Source organism: Diceros bicornis, chromosome X, assembly GCF_020826845.1.
Source record: "Diceros bicornis minor isolate mBicDic1 chromosome X, mDicBic1.mat.cur, whole genome shotgun sequence".
NCBI lineage: Eukaryota > Metazoa > Chordata > Mammalia > Perissodactyla > Rhinocerotidae > Diceros > Diceros bicornis.
The window spans coordinates 12,759,777-12,784,722 of record NC_080781.1 but is presented as its reverse complement, the minus strand read 5'-3'; the positions used below and the strand labels follow the sequence as shown (position 1 = coordinate 12,784,722).

The 24,946-nt window shown below is 40.6% G+C and overlaps 1 protein-coding gene across 2 annotated transcripts in view; it reads left to right on the top strand.

Moving 5' to 3' along the window:
- ACE2 (angiotensin converting enzyme 2) overlaps positions 1-24,946 on the top strand; it is a 51,163-nt gene that overhangs the window by 13,017 nt on the left and 13,200 nt on the right. For both annotated transcript variants that reach the window (XM_058535479.1, XM_058535478.1), the window contains exons 3-10: positions 1,808-1,901; positions 2,328-2,471; positions 3,895-4,007; positions 4,937-5,042; positions 5,938-6,035; positions 9,721-9,890; positions 12,566-12,792; positions 24,047-24,191. In XM_058535479.1, coding sequence (XP_058391462.1) covers positions 1,808-1,901; positions 2,328-2,471; positions 3,895-4,007; positions 4,937-5,042; positions 5,938-6,035; positions 9,721-9,890; positions 12,566-12,792; positions 24,047-24,191 — 1,097 coding nt within the window. The remainder of the gene's footprint in view (positions 1-1,807; positions 1,902-2,327; positions 2,472-3,894; positions 4,008-4,936; positions 5,043-5,937; positions 6,036-9,720; positions 9,891-12,565; positions 12,793-24,046; positions 24,192-24,946) is intronic.

Genomic DNA, 24,946 nt, shown 5'->3' with positions numbered 1-24,946 from the left:
AAAATATTTGGCTATTTAACATCAAAGTCTTCTTTCCCAGTTGCTTGTCCTCTGGAACTCTGTGTTCTCATCTGCATCTATAAAAAGAAAAAATGCATGATAAGGACAAGGATGAAACCATATGGCACATATCTTCCTACAAGTTGATATTTATTCTGCATTCTTTGGATCCAATTATCCGAGTAGTCACTAATCCACTTTATCTTATGCATTCCATGCTTCCCCATCTTTTTCACAAAGACATCGTGTGAAACTTTGCCCATTGGTCTTTTAGAGTCTAGACAGCCTGATCTAGCCTAGGTGGAACCTGGACATTGTATTTTTAAAAGATTCCAGATAATTCTAATGTGTAGCCAGGAATGAAAGCCACTGAAATGCGTGTGAGAGCTTAAAGTGTTAGGGAAGAGGGGGGACTGAAGGATGCATGAATTCAATGGAGAGGAAGTAGGCGAGATTGAAAAAGCAGGTAGAGAAAGAGACTATGAGGGTTTTTGTGCCATGGTAAGGAATGTGGGTTGATTCCTTTGGACTATGGGATCTTGCTGAAGTTTTAAGCATGGGATCTATTTCATGTTTTAGGATAATGACTCTTATAGCAGAGCAAAAGAATAATGGAAGAAGGAAATAGGAGAAGGGAAAACGGTCTTTCACTTTCATCTGGTGCTTCTTAAATCATCTGTGGTTCTCTCCTTTCTCCCTCTTTTCCTCCCTCCCTCCTTCTTTCCTTCCTTCCTTCTTCTCTTTCTCCCTCCCTGCCTCCCTTTCTCTCTCTCTTCTTCCCTTTCTTCCTTTATTACCAACCTACCAGAGATCAGTACTTGATTAAGTTCATTGATCACATGCTTAGATGTTTTGGAAATATCAAATTGTTTTTAAAAGTTTATGAACATTTATTCTCTCAATTCCTGTACAGAATGGAAACAAACTGTTTGCTGACTTGCACTGGTCCATGGACCATACTTTGAGTAGCACTGCTTTACTCTATTACCTTACTTTCCTTTACTGACAGGGTAAAGTTTAAACTCTTTAGTATGGCATAGATGGTCCCTCATGATCTGGTCCTTGCTTACCTCTCCATTCTCACGTCCTCTACTTCCCTCAATCAGCACCACTACTCCAGTTTCCTTCAACATGTCATCACTCCCTGAAAATGACTTGTCTTTCCCAACCTCCTTCCTTCTTTTGGGCTCTGCCCTCCATCTCCTTTCTCTACTTGACCAATTCCTACTTCTCTTCCAAGGCACAACTCTCCCCTTCTCTTTGAAGCCATTCTTGAATCTCCAGCTTATAAATTTATCCACTCCCTCCCTCATACTGCCACATCACTTTTTGGTGGCAGTTATAGTACTTGTCACTCTGTTATGTAATTATTGATTTCATGGCTGCCTCACTGTCCCATGACTGTGGGGTCCTTGAGGACCAAGGATTTGTTCGTGTCAGAATTGTCAGAATGTAGGGCATAGTAGATGTTCAATAAATGTGCACTCAGTGAATGCTGAATGAAACAACAAATGCACTTCTCTGTGCATGTGCAGTTGGAAACGTTCTTGGGACTTTGGGAGATCTGTTTATTTCAGTCACTCCACATATATTTATTACGTGTTTATAAGGCTCTGTGCTAGTTGATAGTGAGGAAATTTAACTGAGACATTCCTACTCTACATAAAGGAAGATACTTGGCAAGAAGATGTGAACTGCTGTATTTTGAGGCATAAAAAAATCACATGGCCAAAAGGACATCTTTACATTAGCATTCTCTTTAGCATATTTTCCATTTTTAACATTGCTTGTTGCCTTTAACTTGCAGCTGAACACAATTCTAAATACAATGAGCACCATCTACAGTACTGGAAAAGTTTGTAACCCAAGTGATCCACAGGAGTGCTTATTACTTGAACCAGGTAGGCTATTAATTTTGAGGAGTGATTATGAAATTTACTTTTTTATTCCAAGTTTTAAAAATGAGATTGACATTAGATGACGACATTGTGCCTTTCAGCAAAGATGAGAAGATGCCAAATATGTGTGTTTCAGCACATAGATGAGCTTTCAGCTTCTAACAAAACCTCACTGTAAATTCCATCACATTCAAGTAATTTAATTAAGTTAGTAGTTAAGTGATTTATATGCTTTATTTTCTCCGCGGAAATATTTTGGAACTATAATAAGGATGAGGAAATTAATGAATCATGAGATTTCATTTTATAACTTTAAGACCTTGATGTCTGTCAGCCTTACTTTTAATTCTTTATAATTCATGTAATTGTTTACAAATAAAAATTTTACAAATGCATGTTTACTTCCCTTTGGGTGCTTTGTGATAACAGGTTTGGATGAGATAATGGAAAAGAGTGAAGACTACAATGAGAGGCTCTGGGTTTGGGAAGGCTGGAGGTCTGAGGTCGGCAAGCAGCTGAGGCCATTGTATGAAGAGTATGTGGTCCTGAAAAATGAGATGGCAAGAGCAAACAGTAAGTTTGCTGGTCTGTAGAGGTCCTGAAGCTCTCTATGGGGCCATAGGGCTATTTCTTATGAATTACTAAGGCTTCCCTTTGCTATAAGGGGCAATTCCTAAATTACTGATCGTCTGCTGAACAATTCAGGTTCAAATAAGAAACTACTAGGAAATAAGGAAAGGTGCATTGACATTCTACGGTCTAAAGAGCTCAGGAGTGAGACTTAATTACAGGGCCTCAAATAAATCAGTTGTCTGGGAAGGTCTTAGGCTCCTGGGGGTTCCTGAGGTAGTCTGGAGATTGAGTAGGGATGCTATTCCTCAGAAAGGATGAGAGACAGAAACATTGTCTCTCACATAAACTCCCATTTGACCACAGTTCATTCCCAAAAGTTGTGTGTTTACCTCAGGGTGATGTCCCAGAAAGAAAAACATCAGACTAATTTAGGCTGGAAACCCGTTATTTTCTTCAGCTGTAATTCTAACTCAAATCATGTGGTAATAAAAAATCTTAACATGGGGAGGAATTTCCACATCTCCTAATTTAGTCTCCTGCCTGAATAATGAGCTGAAGCCACGGCATTATGAATAGCTTTATGCTTTGATGATTCACGGCCTCCTGGGGTTGAGTCAAGAAGAACTTTTTTCATCTGTTGTTTCTAAATGTCTTTCACTGCCACTTAAACTCATATTCTCAAGCCATAGGCAAGATGGAGACAGTAGCTCTTCACCACATCCTTCCATCCAAATATTTATTTCTCTCCTCATCTTCCTGATCATCCACTGCCAATGTGCCTGTAAAAATAAAAATTATTAAAATACATTTGCAAACGTTATTAGCTAATACCCTAACACGAGCTCGTGTTTCTTGATGATGAGATACTACACGAAGCACACAGAGATGTGCTGTGTATACATATAATTTGCAAACAAACACAGACCCACTGTGGCAATGTCTGAGTTGGGTTAGATTTGAAACTATAAGGCCCTGAACAAAATGAGAATTTAACAACTCAGATCCAATCGCATGTTTTAAAGCTAAAGATGCAAACTGACCTATGGAGAGACCCAGGGTTAGGAGACTAGGAGTGAGCCTCTGCCCCTTACCAGTTGTGTGACCTCGGGCAAAGGATTTAACCGGCTAAGAGCAGGCTGTTAATCTGCACAGTGGGGATTATAATAATATCAATCTTGTAGAGTTTTTGTGCTTATTAGATGAGATAATACATTTAAATGTCTGGCACAGATCAAGTGCTTAACAGACATTAGCTAGTGCTATTATTCATTTGCATCCCTTTGAGTTGATATTTAGAAGGGCAATGAAAATGTGACAGATCTTTGGATTTTTTTTTTAACCTCTCAGCAAGGCTAATCTATGAATACTGTGCTTTATCTCATTCTTTCCTGCATGTTCTCCTCTTTCTCCTTTTTAAAAACAGATTATGAAGACTACGGGGATTATTGGAGAGCAGATTATGAAGTGGAGGGGGCAGGTGACTATAACTATAGCCGCAACCAGTTGCTTGAAGATGTGGAACGTACCTTTGCAGAGGTAACTGTGGAACTGTACCCAGACACAGATGTAGGGCAGTGCACAGGAAGAAGGGACAGTGACCAAATGCATTCAGGCTTGTTAAGAACAAGCTCAGACATTCCCAGGCCTCAGAGTTACGGAATATTAGAGCTTGAAAAGATTTTAAAGAATAATAGGGCAACTCCAACAAATGATCAGAATTACTCTGCTTTTCTCCCCTTTTCAGCCACTGACCAGCAATTATCAATAGCAAGATTATAAGAAGGAAAGATTATAGGAAGAACTGGTCTTTTCGATTATAAGAAGGAATGGTTTTCATGAGCTACCTGGGGCTGGCACATGCAATTACATAGATGAACTAAAAAACACTATGCTAAGTGAAGGAAGTCAGGCACAAAAGGTCAAATATTGTATGATTTCATTTATATGAAATGTCCAGAATAGGCAGAACTATAGAGACAGGAATCGGTTCCGTAATTACCTGAGGCTGGAAGTGGGAGTGCAATTGACAGCAGATGGGCACAAGGAAACTTTTGGGGTGATGGAAATGTTCTAAAACTGGGTGGTGCTGATGGTTGCCCAACAGTGTAAATTTACTAAAACTCATTAAACTATACACTTAAAAATGGGTGAATTTTATGATATATAAATGATACTTCAATTTAAAAACAAAAGAAGTAGCATCCTTAAAATGAATATTTTTTGTATCTGCTTTCATTTTGGGACCGTATTCCTCGAGATATGTTTATTGCTTAAGTGATGGAGCTAGCCATCATCAACATCTGGGAGGAAGGAATGCTTTTCAACTCTTGAGAATATTTGAGAGGAAGAGAAATTAGAATTTAGGGAAATTCCACTTGTCTAAAGAAGCTCCCGTGTTTAGTGTTGGGGATTAGATATTGGAATAGGCTACTCTTGGTCTTAAACTTTCCTCCTGGGCTTTTCAGATTAAACCGTTATATGAACATCTTCATGCTTATGTGAGGGCAAAGTTGATGGATACCTACCCTTCCTATATCAGTCCGACTGGATGCCTCCCTGCCCATTTGCTTGGTAAGAAACTCCAGGAACTCTTTGTGTACTTTGCTCTTTGTTATTTCCACCAATAAAGTTGTTTCTTGGAATGAGACCCAACATAAAACTTTTGAAAAATTCTGTTGATGAAGTTAGTAACATTATAGAAATCACATCTTGAAAGCACTTTCTTCAACAGAAAAGCCATTTTAAATCATTCTGTATCGCATTACTTTATTTTGTATGTAAAGAGTTATTATGTTGGCAACAATCCAAAGGATAAAGGGGTGATTTAAGATAACTAGAGAAAGAACTCCAAATTCAAATGAGAGTGTAAGTGAGGAAAATAAGTTTTATTATTCAAGTTGGTTGGCTAAGCTCTTGAGGTGGAGTTTCGGATTTTAGTATCATATTGTCAGAGGAAAGATGCTTGGTAGGCTGGGCATGGTCAGGGGTGAGAGAAAAGTTTTCTAGAATTAAGGTATAGCCTGAGTGAAAGCTTCATAAGTTCATTCTAAACTGCACCAATTACCTTTGCTGAAAAGTACTTGGTTTGGAATCATATGAGTAATGAATGGAGTCTTCATCATGAAGGAAGATGCCTAGTTTAGGAGGAGAATTAATCTTCCAAGAACTTTGGATCTTGCCACGGAGACTTTGCCAACCATGCACAACCTGGGGCCCTTTATTGAACCTCTTAATTCCCCTCCAGAGAGTGGCCATCTTCCCCTCCCCTCTCCCCCACCCCAGAAGCTGAGGCCAAATAAAATATACGTGTTTGAAAAGTTCATGTCATGCATACATAGCATTCTAGATTAAATCTAGAATACTGTATGGCCTTTTTACCAATCCCATCTCTTTCACTATGTAAAATCAAGTCTGTACTTCTGCTGTCTTTGTCATGTCTTAACAAAATCTTTTTTTTTTTTGATAGGTGACATGTGGGGTAGATTTTGGACAAATCTGTACTCTTTAACAGTCCCCTTTCGAGAGAAACCAAACATAGACGTTACTGATGCAATGGTGAACCAGGTAGGAAGAAGAGGCCTTGAAAACCAAATCTAAATCCTCAACTTTACTTCTTTTTATGCTATCCTTCTCTTCTTATCTTTTGCATATAAAACCATGTACATAAAAAAAAAATTCAAGGTAATTTTGGGGCCGGCCCGGTGGCGGATGTGGTTAAATGCGTGCGCTCCCCTGCGGCGGCCTGGGGTTCCGCCGTTCGGATCCCAGGCGCGCACCGCCGCACTGCTTATCAAGCCATGCTGTGGCGGTGTCCCGTATAAAGTGGAGGAAGATGGGCATGGATGTTAGCCCAGGGCCAGTCTTCCTCAGCAAAAAAAGAGGAGGATTGGCGGATGTTAGCTCAGGGCCGATCTTCCTCACCAAAAAAAAAAAATTTGAGGTAATTTAAACTTGTTTTTTATGTAGTTATCTTTTCATGGAAAAGTAGGTTACAATGACAGTGACATCAAGTACCATGAATAACAGGTATGGTATTGATCTTGCTAAGAGATATTAAAAATGGAGATGACCTGAGTTTTCCGTTAAGCAGTAAGATGTGGAGTTATCAACTGGTTGGCATCACTCTTTCCAAAGTTAGTCATTGTGGAGCAATGAGTCAGTAATCTCTATGAATAGTAAAAGAAAGGATACCATTAGAAGATTTTTGCATATTTAAAAAATCATTATTGTTAAAAATATTACAAGAGTCTTTAAAATAATTTTTAAATCACCTTTTTGTTATCATCTTGGTAAAATTGTTTAAATTCTCTGTGCTCCCTTCCATTGATGAAATCATATTATAGTTATATATTTTTCTTTATTCAGCTAACAGTCTGCATTTCTGGGTAGAATTCACAATCATACTTCTATCGGCTATATAAAATTTCTTCATATAGTTGCACCATAATTTACTTTACTATTTATGCATCACTGGACTTTGGCTTGCTAACAGTTCTAAATCTCTAAGCAGCAATGCAATCAACATCTTCACATACGTAACATACTCCTGGGAAAAGTCCGTAGCAGAATAAAAATGTAAAGTTGCAGGGCCCTCAAACCTCTACAGGTGTTCTAGCCTCGTTTTGCAGTCGAGCAGCAGCAGAGGCCCATCTTTATGTGGCTCCTTAGCCTATCCACAGTGTTTTTATACCCACCATCTCTCCTAATGTTATCTTTACAACAAACCTATGAGGCTGTCAGTTCAGATACTGTGATAGTTCCATGTTGTAGGCGAGGAAACTGAGGCTTGGGGAAATGACTTGCCCAAAGTCACAAAGACAGTCAGTGGCAATTAAGGTTTGAACTCAGAACTTCTAATACCTCCAGTCTGGTTTTCTATTCATTCATTCTTCATTCAACAGATGTTAACTGTGCTTACTAGTCAACATTGCTTTGGTATATGTTCTTTCTGGTTAAGAATGCCATACTCATTAATACTAACATTGCCTGCCATTAAGCCTTTAAAGATCAATAATAAAAAAATCCATAGTGTCATATCCTGTTTCATATCCCCAAGGCTGACATAGGAGAAAAACCAGACTTCACTAATCTTTGATATCAGAGGAACTTTTCCGTGTCACTAAAAGTGATTCACGGAGTATCTGCAATTACATAAGCCAAACTTAGTTTGCCTGATATGGGCCTTATCGCCAAAGAAGTCTTGGTCAGTGCCAGGGACACTGGCTCCCAGAAGAGTTTGCTTGATGCCAGACACCTACTGCTGCCCCTCTTTAGTTCTAGAACATCCTAAAAGTTTAGATTCCCATACAGACTGTGAAGCCAAGGCCCAACTACTCATTGCCTGCTGGGTCACATGCAGACATTTTTGGTTCTAAAAGCCCACTACTTCATGTCCACTTTATTGTTTGTGTCTTCCACTGAGCCTAATACCAGGGCCTTGCCCCTTGAAAGATATCAATCAATGATTATTGGCTTGAGTTGAATAGTTTTTAGCAAAGAGAAGGTCATTGTTGCTTATGTTTATACTTGGAATATAAAGAGTAAAGACAAAAAACATCACACATGATCTCACCCAGTCTACTGTTAATATTTCGTGTATTTCTTCCTTAAGATTATACTATATAAGTGGTTTATATATTCTACTTTTCCACTTACTATTAAAGTATAAAAAATCAATAAAAATTCTTTACAAATGTAATTTATTTAGATTTTCCATTCCACAAAAGTGCCATTATTTATTTAACCACTCTGATGGTTGTTTCCACTTTTTTCCCTATTGAAAATCATTATACATGTTGTACACCTTAAATTTACACAATGTTATATGTCAAATATGTTTCAATTAAAAATAATAATAAACAAAAAATCATTTTAAGTGTAATTCTTGGACCTAATTTCTGAGAATTTCCTAGGTTAGTTCCCTAGAGACAGGGTTACTGAGGCAAAGAGTATAAACACTTTGAAAGCTGTCCATACATTTTGCCAAATTGCCTTCCAGAAAGGTTATGCCTATGGACATATCTAACAGAAAGAATGCTGTTATTTTTTTTAAATTTTTTTATTGATGTTTTAATAGTTTTTTTGTGTGTGTGTGAGGAAGATCAGCCCTGAGCTAACATCCATGCTAATCCTCCTCTTTTTGCTGAGGAAGACTGGCTCTGAGCTAACATCTACTGCTAATCCTCCTCCTTTTTTTTCCCCAAAGCCCCAGTAGATAGTTGTATGTCATAGTTGCACATCCTTCTAGTTGCTGTATGTGGGATGTGGCCTCAGCATGGCCGGAGAAGCAGTGCGTCGGTGTGCTCCTGGGATCCGAACCCAGGCCACCAGCAGTGGAGTGCGCGCACCCAACCGCTAAGCCATGGGGCCGGCCCAATAGTTTTTAACATTGTGAAATTTTAGGTTGTACATTTTTGTTTGTCCATTACCATATATATGACTCCCTTCACCCCTTCTGCCCACCCCCCACCCCCCACCCCCATTGCCCCTGGTAACCACAATACAGTTTTCTCTGTCCATGTGTTGGTTTATATTCCACATATGAGTGAGATCATACAGTGTTTGTCTTTCTCCTTCTGGCTTACTTCACTTAACATAATACCCTCCAGGCCCATCCATGTTGTTGCAAATGGGACGATTTTGTCTTTTTTATGGCTGAGTAGTATTCCATTGTATACATATACCACATTTTCTTGATCCAATCGTCAGCCGAGGGACACTTAGGTTGCTTCCACTTCTTGGCTATGGTGAATAATGCTGCAATGAACATAGGGGTGCATAAGCCTCTTTGGATTGTTGTTTTCAGGTTTGTTGGATAGATTCCCAGTAGTGGGATGGCTGGATCATAGGGCATCTCTATTTTTAATTCTTTGAGGAATCTCCATACCGTTTTCCATAGAGGCTGCACCAGTTTGCATTCCCACCAGCTGTGTATGAGGGTTCCTGTTTCTCCACATCCTCTCCAACATTTGTTGTTTTGTGTCTTGGTGATTATGGCCATTCTAACGGGCGTGAGGTGATATCTTAGTGTTGTTTTGATTTGCATTTCCCTGATGATTAGTGATGTTGAACATCTTTTCATGTGCCTATTGGCCATCTGTATATCTTCTTTGGAGAAGTGTCTGTTCATTTCCTCTGCCCATTTTTTGATCGGGTTGTTTGTTTTTTTGTTGTTCAGTTGTGTGAGTTCTTTATATAAAGAATGCTGTTATTTTAATGCTAGAATTAAATGCTGTTCTTTTTTTTCCAGACCTGGGATGCAAACAGGATATTCAAGGAGGCTGAGAAGTTCTTTGTGTCTGTTGGCCTTCCTAATATGACTCAAGGATTCTGGGAAAACTCTATGCTTACTGAGCCGGGCGATGGCCGGAAAGTGGTCTGCCACCCCACAGCTTGGGACCTGGGGAAGGGTGACTTCAGGTAGTGAGGCTGACACTTACATGGCTGATACTAAAATGGGAGACAATGGTGGCAGAGACAAGGATGAATTTGAATTCCTTCTCCACTTCTCTGAGCACAGACGAGATGAATGAACTCTCCTTGAATGACTGCTGGGAGTCCGTGAGAGCACATTTGGGCTTTCCCAGGAAAAGGGGATTGTCAGCAGGCCCTGACTTGAACCTTTAGATAATTTGCCTCACTTGAAATAATATGCACCCATTAGAGTTGTATGGTCGTGGGTATAGTGGGGTCCCCATTAGGAAAGGTTTTATGCTAAGATTTATGGAAGATGGATGTGTGAATCAGGCATTGATCCTCCCTTCCACGTTTCCCTGTTGTGAGTGAGACAGGACAGGTGAATAAATAAGCTGGGATGAAAGAGAGAAAGTGGTATATGTCATAAGAGAAACACAGAGAACACTCTATGGGGAACTGGAAGAGAACTGGGCACACCCGGAGTAGTGGGTAGGCTCAGACAGGGCTTTTCAGGTGGCATTTGAGTTGGGTTTGAAAGATAAGAAGGGTTTAGGCAGACAGAGCTGGGAGGCAGACACCGAGCTGGGAGAATAGCAGGATCAAATGCAGAGAGGCAGAACCTTGCGTTTACTGGAGTCAGCAAGTTAGCCTAGAATAAAGGGCATGTGAAGAAGGGTCTGGGTGATATGGCAGAATGAGCACAGGCTTTCGAATCCCAGATGTGTCATTTAATGACTAGGCAACCTTGGGCAAAGTATTTAACCTTCTTGGGTTTCAGTGTCTTGATCCATAAAGTGAAATAGTAATTCCCAGGTTGCAGGTTTGTGAGTGTCTTAGGTTGGGTTGTCTAGCTTGAGATGGAGATTCTTGTACAAGTGCTTCACTGAGCGAGAGCTTTCAGGCCAAGGGCAGTGATAGAAGCAGGATGGGGCAGGGGAAAGAGTTAAGTAAATATGTGGTCTCTGCTGGAGACTTGGCCTCAGCCTGATCCCACAAGGCTCTCTGGAGCATGATTTGTACCACAGAGTTGATCACACTTTTGAGATGGGAGGACTGGCCTTTTGTACCCCTGTATTAATCAGTCATTGACTGTGGACTGTCCCAGAGTGTGCAGGGACTTAACATCCTGGTTGAGGCACCTCCCATTTAGCCAAAGACAGTGAAAAAGGAAGTGGCTGTTGGCCATTAACACCTATGACTCAGGCAACTGGGAGATGGGTGGATCTGCCCGGTAAAGCGGGTCTGGACAGGGACCCAGCAGCATCCACTAGAGTAGGGGTTGGCAATCCTTTTCTGTAAAGGGTCAGACACTGAATAATTTAAGCTTTGTGAGTCTCCATTGCAACTACTCAGCTCTGCCCTTGTGGCATGAAAACAGCCATAGATAATACATAAACAAATGGGTGTGGCTGTGTTCTAATAAAGCCTTATTTATCAAAACATGTGGTCAGCCGCAGGCCATAGTTTACTGATTCCAGTACTAGAGTGAGGCTTAAAATGAGTAAGTATACATAAGTTTCCTGGCACAGGATCGTACATAGAGTAGACATTAAATATTCAGTAGCTATTCTTATAATTGTTTCCAAAGAGAATAGAGAAAAACCAAGTTAGAAAAGCTGGTCCTATTGGGGTATATAAAGGAGGGTGAGTTTATTCTTGAGCAGGTGAGTCCTTACAGGGTATTTATCAGGGGGATGACACGGTCAGAGTGGTAGGAAAATTAATTTGGGACCCTACTGAAATATGATCCCTATGCTCACCTGAATGAAACTATTCTTGCCACGTTGAAAAGGACCACCACCTAATTGCCAAATGCAGACCTTATTTCTTTGGGCCACAGCAGCATTGTCTAATGCTGTCTATGTTTATGAGTTATCTTTGAAATGCTGTTTTTCACTGGCTTCTGCATGGTCATCCTCTTCTGGACTTCTTTGACTTCTCTCATCGCCATCTCTTCTGAATCATCTTCCTCTCTCCAATCTGTAAGTACTGGGACCTCCTAGGGCTTTGTCTTCAGCCCTCTTTTCTTGCCATTCTATGCCTGCTTCATAGGCCATCACATCCATTCCCTGACTTACATGCTAATGATTCCCAAATATCAATTTCCAGCCCCTCCACCTCCTGCTTCTCTATCCTGGCTATACCAAACTGCCCGCAGTGTCCTGAATGCAGAACGTTCAGGAGTGAATGAATGCCACATTGTTTTCTCAAGCCTTTCTCACTGAGCACTTCCAGGAATGTCAACCGCTTGTCACTCCCTGCCATCTCTGCCTGGCAAACTCCCGCATATTGATCAAGATCCAGATTGCTTGTTGCATCCTCAGTTATGCCCTTTTTGGTGCTTCTAGGAAACTGTGCCTGCATTCACTCATTGTTATGCCCAAGGTCATGTCTACTGATCACTTATGGAGTACTTGCCTCAGAGTTTTTGTAGTAGAAGACTCTGCTTATCTTACTTTCCATTAGTCTGTGAGCAGGAGAACACGATTCAGCCCTGCCCATCACGTTATATTGAGCACCAAATACAGTTTCTAGGACATAAAAGATAGGTCCTCAAAATTCATTGGTGAATAAATCTTGGAAAGATGATCCATGCTACCAAAATCCCATGCAACTCTATTGTGATGATTAAATGAAATTCAATGAGATTCATTTTAATCTTGCCCATTTTTGTGCAGGATCAAGATGTGCACAAAAGTAACAATGGATGACTTCCTGACAGCCCACCATGAGATGGGACACATCCAGTATGACATGGCATATGCTGTACAGCCCTACCTGCTAAGAAATGGAGCTAATGAAGGGTTCCATGAAGCTGTTGGGGAAATCATGTCACTTTCTGTAGCTACACCTAACCATTTGAAAGCGATTGGTCTTCTGCCATCTGATTTTTATGAAGACAGTGGTATGGACATTATTTCGTGGCTTGTTTTGGGGATTCTTTAGTCTGATGTGGGCCAAGGTATTTATTATCATGCATAGGACATATAATTTTTGCCACATATAGTATAAGGTATTTATGGGTAACTGAGAATTGCTACTGGTAAGAAAATTTTTAAGTATATATCACACCATGGCAACTTGTGGTTTTGTATCTTTGAAAAGGGCATAAGAGAGATAACTGAATGAATGGCCTTGGGACTCTAAGAAACATCTAACAAGGTAAAAAAAAAGATGCTAAAAGAAGCCCACAGAACTGAAATGGATTTTTCAAGGTCACCCAGCTAATTAGTGTCAAAAGTTCTGACTATATCACTCTGGTACTAGGTAAAAACTTCTCAAAATGTTAGATCTGGAACAGATTCTAAAAACTATTTTGCAGAGGAAGCAAACTGAAGATAAGAGAGGGAAGGTAACGAGCCCAAGGTCAAAAAGCAACGTGGCCGAACCAGAAGCAGAGCCCTAATCTAAAGCTTTTCCCATAATAGTATGCAAAGCAAAGCGTCACTTGAAATTTGGGAATTCTTAAAGAACAGGCAGTAAAATATCAAGATTGGGAAGGACTGAAACATTTTGTTCATCCAGCTGAAGCGTGAATTTGCCCCTGCAGCATCCCCTCAGACCCATGCTATGCTTCAGCATCTTTGCCTGAGGCAGCCTGTTTCTCTTTGGATGGCTTGGACTTGATGGAACACGACAAATGTTCACGAGATCCAGAGTCTTCAGTGAGGACGCCACGGCTTTTGATTCTTTTTTGTAAAAGGAGGACACCTAGAGCCAAATATGTTCTTCTCTTTCGTGTGTTTCTCTCCCCTCATTTTAGCTATTTGGGCCACAAATATCAGCTCTGCTGGCTGGAATGTTTGGTCAATGAGGTCATGGTCATGAGCTCCACCCTCGTGTGGGCAATTCACTTTGCCTCGATTTCTGGCTCCAGACCTTGGTAATCTCACAAGGGCCTTGGAGTAGGTCAGTGTAAAGCCATCATCACGGCTGAAAAAGTTAGCATAAGCATAGACCCAGTGGGTAATAGACGAGTAGTGGCATCCTCCCGTTAAGGGAGCAACAAAGGAAAGGGAGTTCACGGTAACCACACATGTTTCCTAATTTTAAAATATCATTCTCAAGTCAATTAACAGACGATTATTTGTTTTGTCATTTTTTCATATTCCCTGACAGCAGGCAAAGATAGTTGAATCACTAAGATAGCACTAGACATGGTTAAACCACTGGTTTGAAAAACTCCTACTTCTGGGACTTTATCAGATTAAAGAGCTTCTATAAGACAAATGAAACCAGAATCAAGATGAACAGACAACCAACCAGCTGGGAGAGAATATTTGCAAAACATACATCTGACAAGGGGTTGATCTCCATAATATATAAAGAACTCACACAACTGAACAACAAAAAAACAAACAACCCGATCAAAAAATGGGCAGAGGAAATGAAGAGACACTTCTCCAAGGAAGATATACAGATGGCCAATAGGCACATGAAAAGATGCTCAACATCACTAATCATCAGGGAAATGCAAATCAAAACAACACTAAGATACCACCTCACGCCCGTTAGAATGGCCATAATCACCAAGACAAAAAACAACAAATGTTGGAGAGGATGTGGAGAAACAGGAACCCTCATACACAGCTAGTGGGAATGCAAACTGGTGCAGCCTCTATGGAAAACGGTATGGAGATTCCTCAAAGAATTAAAAATAGAGATGCCCTATGATCCAGCCATCCCACTACTGGGAATATATCCAACGAACCTGAAATCAACAATCCAAAGAGGCTTATGCACCCCTATGCTCATTGCAGCATTATTCACTATAGCCAAGAAGTGGAAGCAACCTAAGTGTCCCTCGACTGACGATTGGATTAAGAAAATGTGGTATATATATACAATGGAATACTACTCAGCCATAAAAAAAAGACAAAATCGTCCCATTTGCAACAACATGGATGGGCCTGGAGCGTATTATGTTAAGTGAAATAAGCCAGAAAGAGAAAGACAAACACTGTATGATCTCACTTATATGTGGAATATAAACCAACACATGGACAGAGAAAACTGGACTGTGGTTACCAGGGGCAGTGGGGGTGGGGGGTGGGCACAGGGGTGAAGGGAGTCATATATATGGTGAGGGACAAACAAAAATGTACAACCCAAAATTTCACAATGTTAGAAACCATTAAAACATCAATAAAAAAAACAAAACAAACAAACAAACAAAAAAAAACCTCCTACTTCTTTGCTTGGCTCTGCCCCTGATCTGTGAATGATGTTAAACAAATAAGTTCCTTCATTCCTTCTCTCCCTCCCTCCCTCCCTCTCTCTCTGTTGCTTTCTTCTTCCAAAGATATTTATTGAACACATACTATGTTCGAAGCATTTTTCTAGACACTAGAGATACAGTGGTGTGCCAAGCAGATAATATCCCCCTGCTTACATTTTGGTGAGCTTCATTTGTACACTAGAGATGAGCTCTACTGCCTTTTTACATCACTAATAAAGGATAAATGAGATAACACAATTTGTTAAAGCATTTTAAACCCAGGTGAGGAAGATGTCAGTATATTTAAAGTACATTGTACTTCTTTTTTTTTTATTGTGAAATTTTTGTTGTACATTATTGTTTATCAGTCACCATATACGTGCATCCCTCTACCCCTTGTGCCCACTCCCCACCTCCCTAGCCCCTGGTAACCACCAAACAGTTCTATCTGTCCGTGTGTTGGTTTATCTTCCACATACGAATGAAATCATGCACTGTTTGTCTTTCTCTTTCTGGCTTATTTCACTTAACATAATACCCTCCAGGTCCATCCATGTTGTTGCAAATGGGATGATTTTGTCTTTTTTTTATGGCTGAGTAGTATTCCATGATATATATATATATACCACATCTTCTTTATCCAATCATCAGTCGAGGGACACTTGGGTTGCTTCCATGTCTTGGCTATGGTGAATAATGCTGCGATGAACATAGGGGTGCATAAGCCTCTTTGGATTGTTGATTTCAGGTTCGTTGGGTAGATACCCAGTAGTGGGATGGCTGGATCATAGGGTATTTCTATTTTTAATTTTTTGAGGAATCTCCATACTGTTTTCCATAGAGGCTGCACCAGTTTGCATTCCCACCAGCAGTGTATGAGGGTTCCCATTTCTCCACAGCCTCTCCAGCATTTGTTGCTTTTTGTCTTGGTGATTATAGCCATTCTAACAGGTGTAAGATGATATTTTAGTGTGGTTTTGATTTGCATTTCCCTGATGATTAGTGATGTTGAGCATCTTTTCATGTGCCTATTGGCCATCTGTATATCTTCTTTGGAGAACTGTCTATTCATTTCCTCTGCCCATTTTTTTTTTTTTTTTTTTGTGAGGAGATCAGCCCTGTGCTAACATCCGCCAATCCTCCTCTTTTTCTGCTGAGGAAGACGGGCCTGGGCTAACATCTGTGCCCATCTTCCTCCACTTTATATGGGATGCCGCCACAGCATGGCTTGCCAAGCAGTGCGTCGGTGCGCGCCCGGGATCCGAACCAGCGAACCCCGGGCCGCCGCAACGGAGCGCGTGCACTTAACCGCTTGCGCCACCGGGCCGGCCCCTCCTCTGCCCATTTTTTGATTGGGTTGTTTGATTTTTGTTATTCAGTTGTGTGAGTTCTTTATATATTATGGAGATTAATCCCTTGTCAGATATATGGTTTGTAAATATTTTTTCTCAGCTGGTGGGCTCCCTATTCATTTTGATCCTGGTTTCATTTGCCTTGTAGAAGCTCTTTAATCTGATGAAGTCCCACTTGTTATTTTTTCTTTTGTTTCCCTTGTCTGAGTAGACATGGAATTCAAAAAGATCCCTTTATGGCTGAGGGCGAGTAGTGTACTACCTATATTTTCCTCCAGGAGTTTTATAGTCTCAGGTCTCACCTTCAGGTCTTTGTTCCATTTTGAGTTAATTTTTGTGTGTGGTGAAAGAAGATGGTCTACTTTCATTCTTTTGCAAGTGGCTGTCCAGTTTTCCAAGCACCATTTATTGAAGAGACTTTCCTTTCTCCACTGTATGTCCTTAGCTCCTTTGTCAAAGATTAGCTGCCCATAGATATGAGGTTTTATTTCTGGACTTTCAATTCTGTTCCATTGATCCGTGTGTCTGTTTTTGTACCAGTACCATGCTGTTTTAATTACTATCGCTTTGTAGTATGTTTTGAAGTCAGGGATTGTGCTGCCTCCAGCCTTGTTCTTCTTTTTCAGGATTGCTTTAGCTATATGGGGTCTTTTGTTGCCCCATACGAATGCTAGTATTCTTTGTTCTATTTCTGTGAAGAATGTCCTTGGGATTCTGATTGGGATTGCATTGAATCTGTAGATTGCTTTAGGTAGTGTGGACATTTTAACTATATTTATTCATTTATTCTTCCAATCCAAGTGGATGGAATATTTTTCCATTTCTTTATGTCATCATTGATTTCACTCAGTAATGTCTTATAGTTTTCATTGTATAGCTCTTTAACTTCCTTGGTTAAATTTACTTCTAGATATTTTATTCTTTTTGTTGCAATTGTAAATGGGATTGTCTTCTTGAGTTTTCTTTCTGTTAGTTCATTGTTGTTATATAGAAATGCAGCTAATTTCTGTAAGTTTATTTTGTACCCTGCCACTTGCCTGTAGTTGTTGATTATTTCTAATAGTTTTCCAATGGATTCTTTAGGGTTTTCTATATATAAGATCATGTCATCTGCAAACAGCGAGAGTTTCACTTCTTCGTTGCCTATTTGGATTCCTTTTATTTCTTTTTCTTGCCTAATTGCTCTGGCAAGAACCTCCAGTACTGTGTTGAATAAGAGTGGCAAGAGTGGGCACCCTCCTCTTATCCCTGTTTTCAGAGGGATGGCTTTCAGTTTTTCCCCATTGAGTATGATGTTGGCTGTGGGTTTGTCATATATGGCCTTTATTATGTTAAGGTACTTTCCTTCTATACCCATTTTGTTGAGAATTTTTTTATCATAAATGGATATTGGATCTTATCAAAAGCCTTCTCTGCATCTATTGAGATGATCATATGGTTTTTTTTCCTAGTTTTGTTAATGTGGTGTATCACATTGATTGATTTGTGGATGTTGAACCATGCCTGTGTCCCTGGTATAAATCCCACTTGATCATGGTGTATGATCTTTTTAATGTATTGCTGTATTTGGTTTGTCACTATTTTGTTGAGGATTTTTGCATCTTGTTCATCAGGGATATTGGTCTGTAGTTTTCCTTCTTAGTGTTGTCTTTGCCTGGCTACCATCATCATCAGGGTGATGTTGGCCTTGTAGAATGTGTTGGGAAGTGTTCCATCTTCCTCTACTTTTTGGAATAGTTTGAGAAGGATAAGTATTAAGTCTTCTTTGAATGTTTGGTATAACTCTCCAGAGAAGCCATCTGGTCCTGGACTTTTATTTTTTGGGAAGTTTTTGATTACTGTTTCAATCTCTTTACTTGTGATTGGTCTATTCAGGTTCTCTATTTCTTCTTGATTCAGTTTTGGGAGGTTGTATGAGTCTCGAAATTTATCCATTTCTTCTAGATTGTCCAATTTGTTGGCATATAGTTTTTCATAGTATTCTCTTATAATCTTTTGTATTTCTGTGGTATCTGTTGTAATTTCTCCCTTTTCATTTCTAATTTTATTTATTTGAGCTTTCTCTCTTTTTTCTTGGTGAGTCTGGCTAAGGGTTTGTCAATTTTGTTTATCTTCTCAAAGAACCAGCTCTTTGTTTCATTGATCCTTTCTACTGTTTTTTAAATTTAAATTTCATTTATTTCTGCTCTTATTTTTAGTATTTCCCTCCTTCTACTGACTATAGGCTTTGTTTGTTCTTCTTTTTCTAATTCTGTTAGGCATAGTTTGAGGTTTCTTATTTGGGCTTTTTCTTGTTTGTTAAGGTGGGGCTGTATTGCTGTGAGTTTCCCTCTCAGGACCGCTTTTGCTGCATCCCATATGAGTTGGTATGGTGCATTTTCATTTTCATTTGTCTCCAGATATGCTTTGATTTCTCCTTTAATTTCATCAATGATCAATTGGTTGTTTAGTAGCATGTTGTTGAGTCTCTACAGCTTTGTCACTTTCCTGGTTTTTTCCTTGTAGTTGATTTCTAACTTAATGGCATTATGGTCTGAAAAGATGCTTGTTATGATTTCAATCTTCTTAAATTTATATAAGCATGCCTTGTTTCCCAACATATGGTCTATTCTTGAGAATGTTCCATGTGCGCTTGAGAAAAATTTGTAATCTGCTGTGTTTGGATGGAGTGCTCTGTAAATGTCTGTTAAGTCCATCTCATCTAGTTTTTTGTTTAAGTCCATTATTTCCTTATTTATTTTCTGTCTGGATGATCTGTCCATTGATGAGAGTGGGGTGTTAAGATCCCCTACTACTATTGTGTTGTTGTTAATATCTCCTTTTAGGTTTGTTAATAGTTGCTTTATGTACCTTGGTGCTCCTCTATTGGGTGCATATATATTTAAAAGTGATATGTCTTCTTGGTGGAGTGTCCCTTTTATCATTATATATTGCCCCTCTTTGTCTCTCATTACCTGTTTTATCTTGAAGTCAATTTTGTCTGATATAAGTGTGGCAACACCTGCTTTCTTTTGTTTGCCACTAGCTTGGAGTATTGTCTTCCATCTTTTCACTCTGAGCCTATGTTTGTCTTTAGAGCTGAGATGTGTTTCCTGGAGGCAGCATATTATTAGGTCTTGTTTTTTAATCCATCCCACCAATTTGTGTCTTTTGATTGGAGAGTTCAGTCCATTTACATTTAGGGTAATTATTGATATATGGGGGCTTATTGTTGTTATTTTATCACTCTTTTTCTGGTTCTTTTGCATTTCTTTTGCTTCTCATCCTGTGTGTTTCAGACTACCAATTTAGTTTGGTAGTTCTGTATGGGAGTTCTCTTAGTTTTCTCTTTCTTTATCGTGTGTGATTCTGTTCTGATTATTTGGTTAGTGGTTACCATGAGGTTTGTATAAAAAAATCTCGTGGATGTGATAGTCCATTTTTTGATGGCCTCTTATTCCCTTAGACTAAGTCGATTTGATCCTTTTCCTCTTCCCCTTCTAAGTTATTGTTGTCACATCTTATTCCTTCTTGTGTTGTGAGTTCATATTTAACATGATGTGGTTATATTTACGCTTGGTGCTTACCTTCCCTTGATCTTTGGTTTTATATTTAACTGTTTGCTAATCCATTTTGATAGAGGACTGCAATTTTTCTGGTTTTGTCGACCTATTTTCCTCCCTGTTCAAAACTTTGAATCCCCTTTCTCTTTTTTTCCTCAGGGATGAGGGCCTTCTTGAGCACTTCTTGTAGTGGGGGTCTTGTGGCAATGAACTCCCTTAGCTTTTGTTTATCTAGGATAGTTATTATTTCTCCATCACATCTGAAGGATATTTTTGCTGGATAGAGTATTCTTGGCTGAAAGTTTTTGTCCTTCAGAGTTTTGAATATATTGTTCCACTCTCTCCTAGCCTGTAAAGTTTCTGTCAAGAAATCGGCTGAGAGCCTGATAGGAAATCCTTTGTATGTTATTGTTTCTTGTCTAGCTGCCCTTAATATTTTTTCTTTGTCATTGACTTTTGCCAGCTTTACTACTATATGCATTGGAGAGGGTCTTTTCTTGTTGATATATTTAGGAGATCTATTTATTTCATTCACTGGTATTTCCAGCTCCTACCCCAGGTTTGGGAAGTTCTCAGATATTATTTCTTTGAACTAGTTCTCTGCTCCTTTTTCCCTCTCTTCTCCCTCTGGAATACCTATAATCCTTATGTTGGATTTCCTAATTGAGTTGGATATTTCTCAGAGAGTTTCTTCATTTCTTTTTAGTCTTAGTTCTCTTTCCTCCTCCATCTGGATCATTTCTGCATTGCTGTCCTCAATATTGCTAATTCTTTTCTCCATATTGTCAGCTCTGATGCTTAAGGCTTCCAGATTTGTCTTTATCTCCTCTATTGTGTTTTTCATCTCTAAGATTTCTGATTTTTTTTTTTTTACAGTTTCAATCTCTTTTGTGAAGAAACTCCTGATTTCATTGAATTGTCTGTCTGTGTTTTCTTGTATTTCATTAAGCTTTTTTATGATGGCTATTTTGAATTCTCTGTCATTAAGGTTTACATTTCTGTGCTTTCTGGGTTGACTTCTGGGTGCTTGTCATTTCCCTTTTGGTCTGGAGATTTAATATATTTTTGCATGGTGCCTGTCGGTGTTGGCTTACTTTTCCTCATAGTGAAAATGTATGGTTGCAGTTTCCTCTTGCTGCCACTGGGTGGGGGTCAAGTGCTGTGTATTCTTGCCCGCCTCAATCCATGGGCACTCTCATCAGCCCTTGGCTGATCTGAGGCATGGCTGAGTGGAGGCTGCTGGCGGGGGGGAAGTGTGGGAACAGCTGAGACTGGAGCGCAGCTAGGCCAAAGCAGTTGGGGCTCGGGTGTGGGTGGGTTGAAGCAGCTGCAGCTGAAGTGCCACTGGGCCAAAGAAGCAGGGGCTGGAGTGCCGCTGGTCCAAAGAAGCTGGAACTGGAGTGTGCTGGGCCAAAGACGTTGGAACTGGAGTGCATTGAGCCCAAGAAGGAAGAGCTGGAGCACTGCTGGGCCAAAGAAGCTGGAACTGGAGTGCACTGGGCCAAAGAAGGATGAGCTGGAGTGACTCTGGGCCAAAGAAGCTGGAACTGGAGTGCGCTGGGCCAAAGAAGGAGGAGCTGGGGCACCACTGGGCCAAAGAAGCTGGAACTGGAGTGTGCTGGGCCAAAGAAGCTGGAACTGGAGTGTGGTGGGCTGAAGTTGTTGGCACCAAGTCAGCTGGAGCCTGAGCACAGGCCAAGCCGAAGCCGCTGGAGTCAGGGGTGGGGTGGGGCGGTCAAGCTGAAGGAGCTGGGGGCAGGGCCAGTCCAGCCGAAGGAGCTGGGGCCGTGGCACGGGGAAGCCAGGGAAGCTGGAGCCGTGGCTTGGTCCAGCCAGAGCAGCTGGGGCTGTGGCATGGTGGGGCCTGAGCTGCCGCTGCCTCTGGTGCAGGGGTGCAGGCTCACCTCGGTGCTGGTCCGGCCCAGGCACCTGGGGGCCACTGCTTGTGGGGGTGGGGCATGGTCATGCTGCCCCTGCTGGTGGGGCCCGGGTTCCTGGGGGCTGCTGCCTCTGGGGACGGGGCTGAGCTGAAGCATCGCTGTGCTGAAGCGCCAGTCAGGCAGGCCAGGTGGGGGAGGGGCACTTACTTTCTCCTTCCTGATCTCAGAGGTTTCTCGCCTGGCTGTTGCTCCCTGCTCTCCTGAGGGGCTAGCTTGTCGAAACTACCCTCCCAACAGTTCCGCTCCCTATGTAGGGGGATCCCCTCTGGCTGTGAGGGGTCTTGGAGAGTGCTGGTTTTCACCCGGTGAGCTGCCACTCCCCCTCCTATGAGAGCTGCGGGGTCTCAGTCTTTGGGTCGCAGTCCTTTGGGGAAGGAAAGGCGCTCCTCTTACCTCCTTCCACATCCTCTGGGGATTCCAGCACCTCCGTCCTTGGGTGTATGGCTGCCTGTGTGCCTCAGATGTCCCCTGTGTTGTGTGAATAGCTTCTGTTGGAATATGAGTGTCCTTTTTGTTGTGTCTTAGAGGGGGAGAGTTCAATGGGGAAAGCTCACTCCACCATGATGCTGACGTCACTCCTGTACTTCTTTTTTTATTGAAGTATAGTTGACATACAATATCCTATTAGTTTCAGGTGTACATCACAGTGATTTAATATTTATATACATTATGAAATGATCACCATGATAAGTTTAGTTACCATCTGTCACCATACAGAGTTATTACAATATTGACTGTATTCCCTATACTGTGCACGACATCCCCACGACCTATTAATTTTATAACTGGAAGTTTGTACCTCGTAATTCCCTCCACCTATTTCACCCCCCCCCAAGCCCACCATTGAGACCACCAGTTTGTTTCTTGTACCTATGAGTCTGTTTCTGTTTTGTTTTGTTGGTTAATTTGTTTTGTTTTTTAGAGTCCACATATAAGGGAGATCATACAGTATTTGTCTTTCTCTGTCTGACTTATTTCATTTAACATAAGAATTGCCTTTAGGTCCCTCTATGTTGTTGTAAATGGCAAGATTTCATTCTTTTTGTAGCTAATATTCCATTATGTGTATATATACATATATACACACCACATCTTCTTTATCCATTCACCTATTGGTGAACACTTAGGTTGCTTCTGTATCTTGGCTATTGTAAATAATGCTGCAGTGAATATAGTGGGGTGCATATACCTCTTTGAACTAGTGTTTTCATTTTCTTTGGATAAATACCCAGCAGTGGAATAGCTGGATCATATGGTAGTTCTATTTTTAATTTTTTGAGGAATCTCCATACTGTTTTTCATAGTGGCTGCACCAATTTACATTCGCACCAGCAGTGTACATGGGTTCCCTTTTCTCCACATCCTCGCCAACGCTTGTTATTTTTTGTCTTTTTGATAATAGCTATTCTAACAGGTGTGAGGTGATATTTCATGGTGGTTTTGATTTGCATTTCCCTGATGATTAGTGATTGAGCATCTTTTCATGTGCCTGCTGGCCATCTGTATGTCTTCTTTGGAAAAATGTCTATTCAAGTCCTCTGCTCGTTTTTTAATCAGGTTTTTCTTTATTGTACTTCTGATTATCCAGTGGATGGTTGCCTCTAGGGAGACTCTTTTTCTTTTGTTTTTTTTTTTCCCTCCCTGGTTTACTGGCTTTTGGCCATATCTGTTTAATGTTTGTTTATTTAACAAAGACTCACAGAGGGCATCATGGCACAGATACCGGCCTAGGTACACAGTCTTGAATGAGACATTAACAGTCACTGCCTTCATGGAGCTTACAAGAATAAACAGTATGACTAGGGAAGTAGATGAAATAGCCCTAATTAGCTCTGATAAGAAGTATTTAAGGAAGGCAATTGAAACTAATGGGAAAAAAATGAGGATTAGGGGTTACTTGTGGATTTATTCACCTGTTCTATCCAAGGCTTCCCCCTACTCCAAATCCCTTAGCTGAGAAAATGAATATTTTCAGTATTTCTCATGTAATCATCCTTATAGTAAGTATATGTTGAGGCATAATATCTTAAGATTAGGAAATTATTTAACACAAAACACTCACTGTCATCCTCATTTTAATATTTATCCTTTTCCATTTTACTTTCAGAAACAGAAATAAACTTCCTACTCAAACAAGCACTTACAATTGTTGGAACTCTACCGTTTACTTACATGTTAGAAAAGTGGCGGTGGATGGTCTTTAATGGCGAAATTCCCAAAGACCAGTGGATGAAAAAGTGGTGGGAGATGAAGTAAGTCAATGAATATGCAATCAGTAAAATGTTTTCTCATGAGTTTGCTGTTTATTTAAAAGCATTTGGCTGGCCTGTATGCATATATACACACACATACATCACGTCACGTATATAGTACTAGTATCTCTATTTTATTGCCTGAGGGCTTCCTCTGACCCCTAGAACCCTCACATGGCAGGAAGAACTACCACCCCATCAGCCCTCAACCAATATCTGATGGGAATGGGTGGATAAAAATTCAGCTTCTTTGCCCTTTGGTGGGAGAATTCTGAGGTGGTGACTTGCTTGATAACACCCCTTTTGGAGGCTGCTTTCCTTTCCCTGTCTCACTTCCTCATTCCTTTGCTAATATGTCCTGGGATCATTTCCCAGGACCTTGCCTCAGGGTCTGCTTCTGTGAGAAGTCAATCTAAGACAACGAGGATTGGGGTTCTCAGAGAATTCTTCACAGTCAAAATGACTGGGATTTCAACAGCCAAATCTTGAAATCTGGTGATGGGGGGTTAAATATGTGAAAATGAGAGAGAAGTGTATTCAGGCTAGGGGAATGCCATCACACCACACACACACACACACACACACACACACACACACGCACACACACAGTAATAGCCTCTTTTTAATTTGTCTCCATTTGGGTCCGGTCTCAGATAACATTTCCTTGGCTCTGCCTCCTACCCAAGCAGGATCAGGTGACACACTTCTTATGCTCTATCTTCTTAAGAGTTGGGTCACCCATTAAACTGTGACAT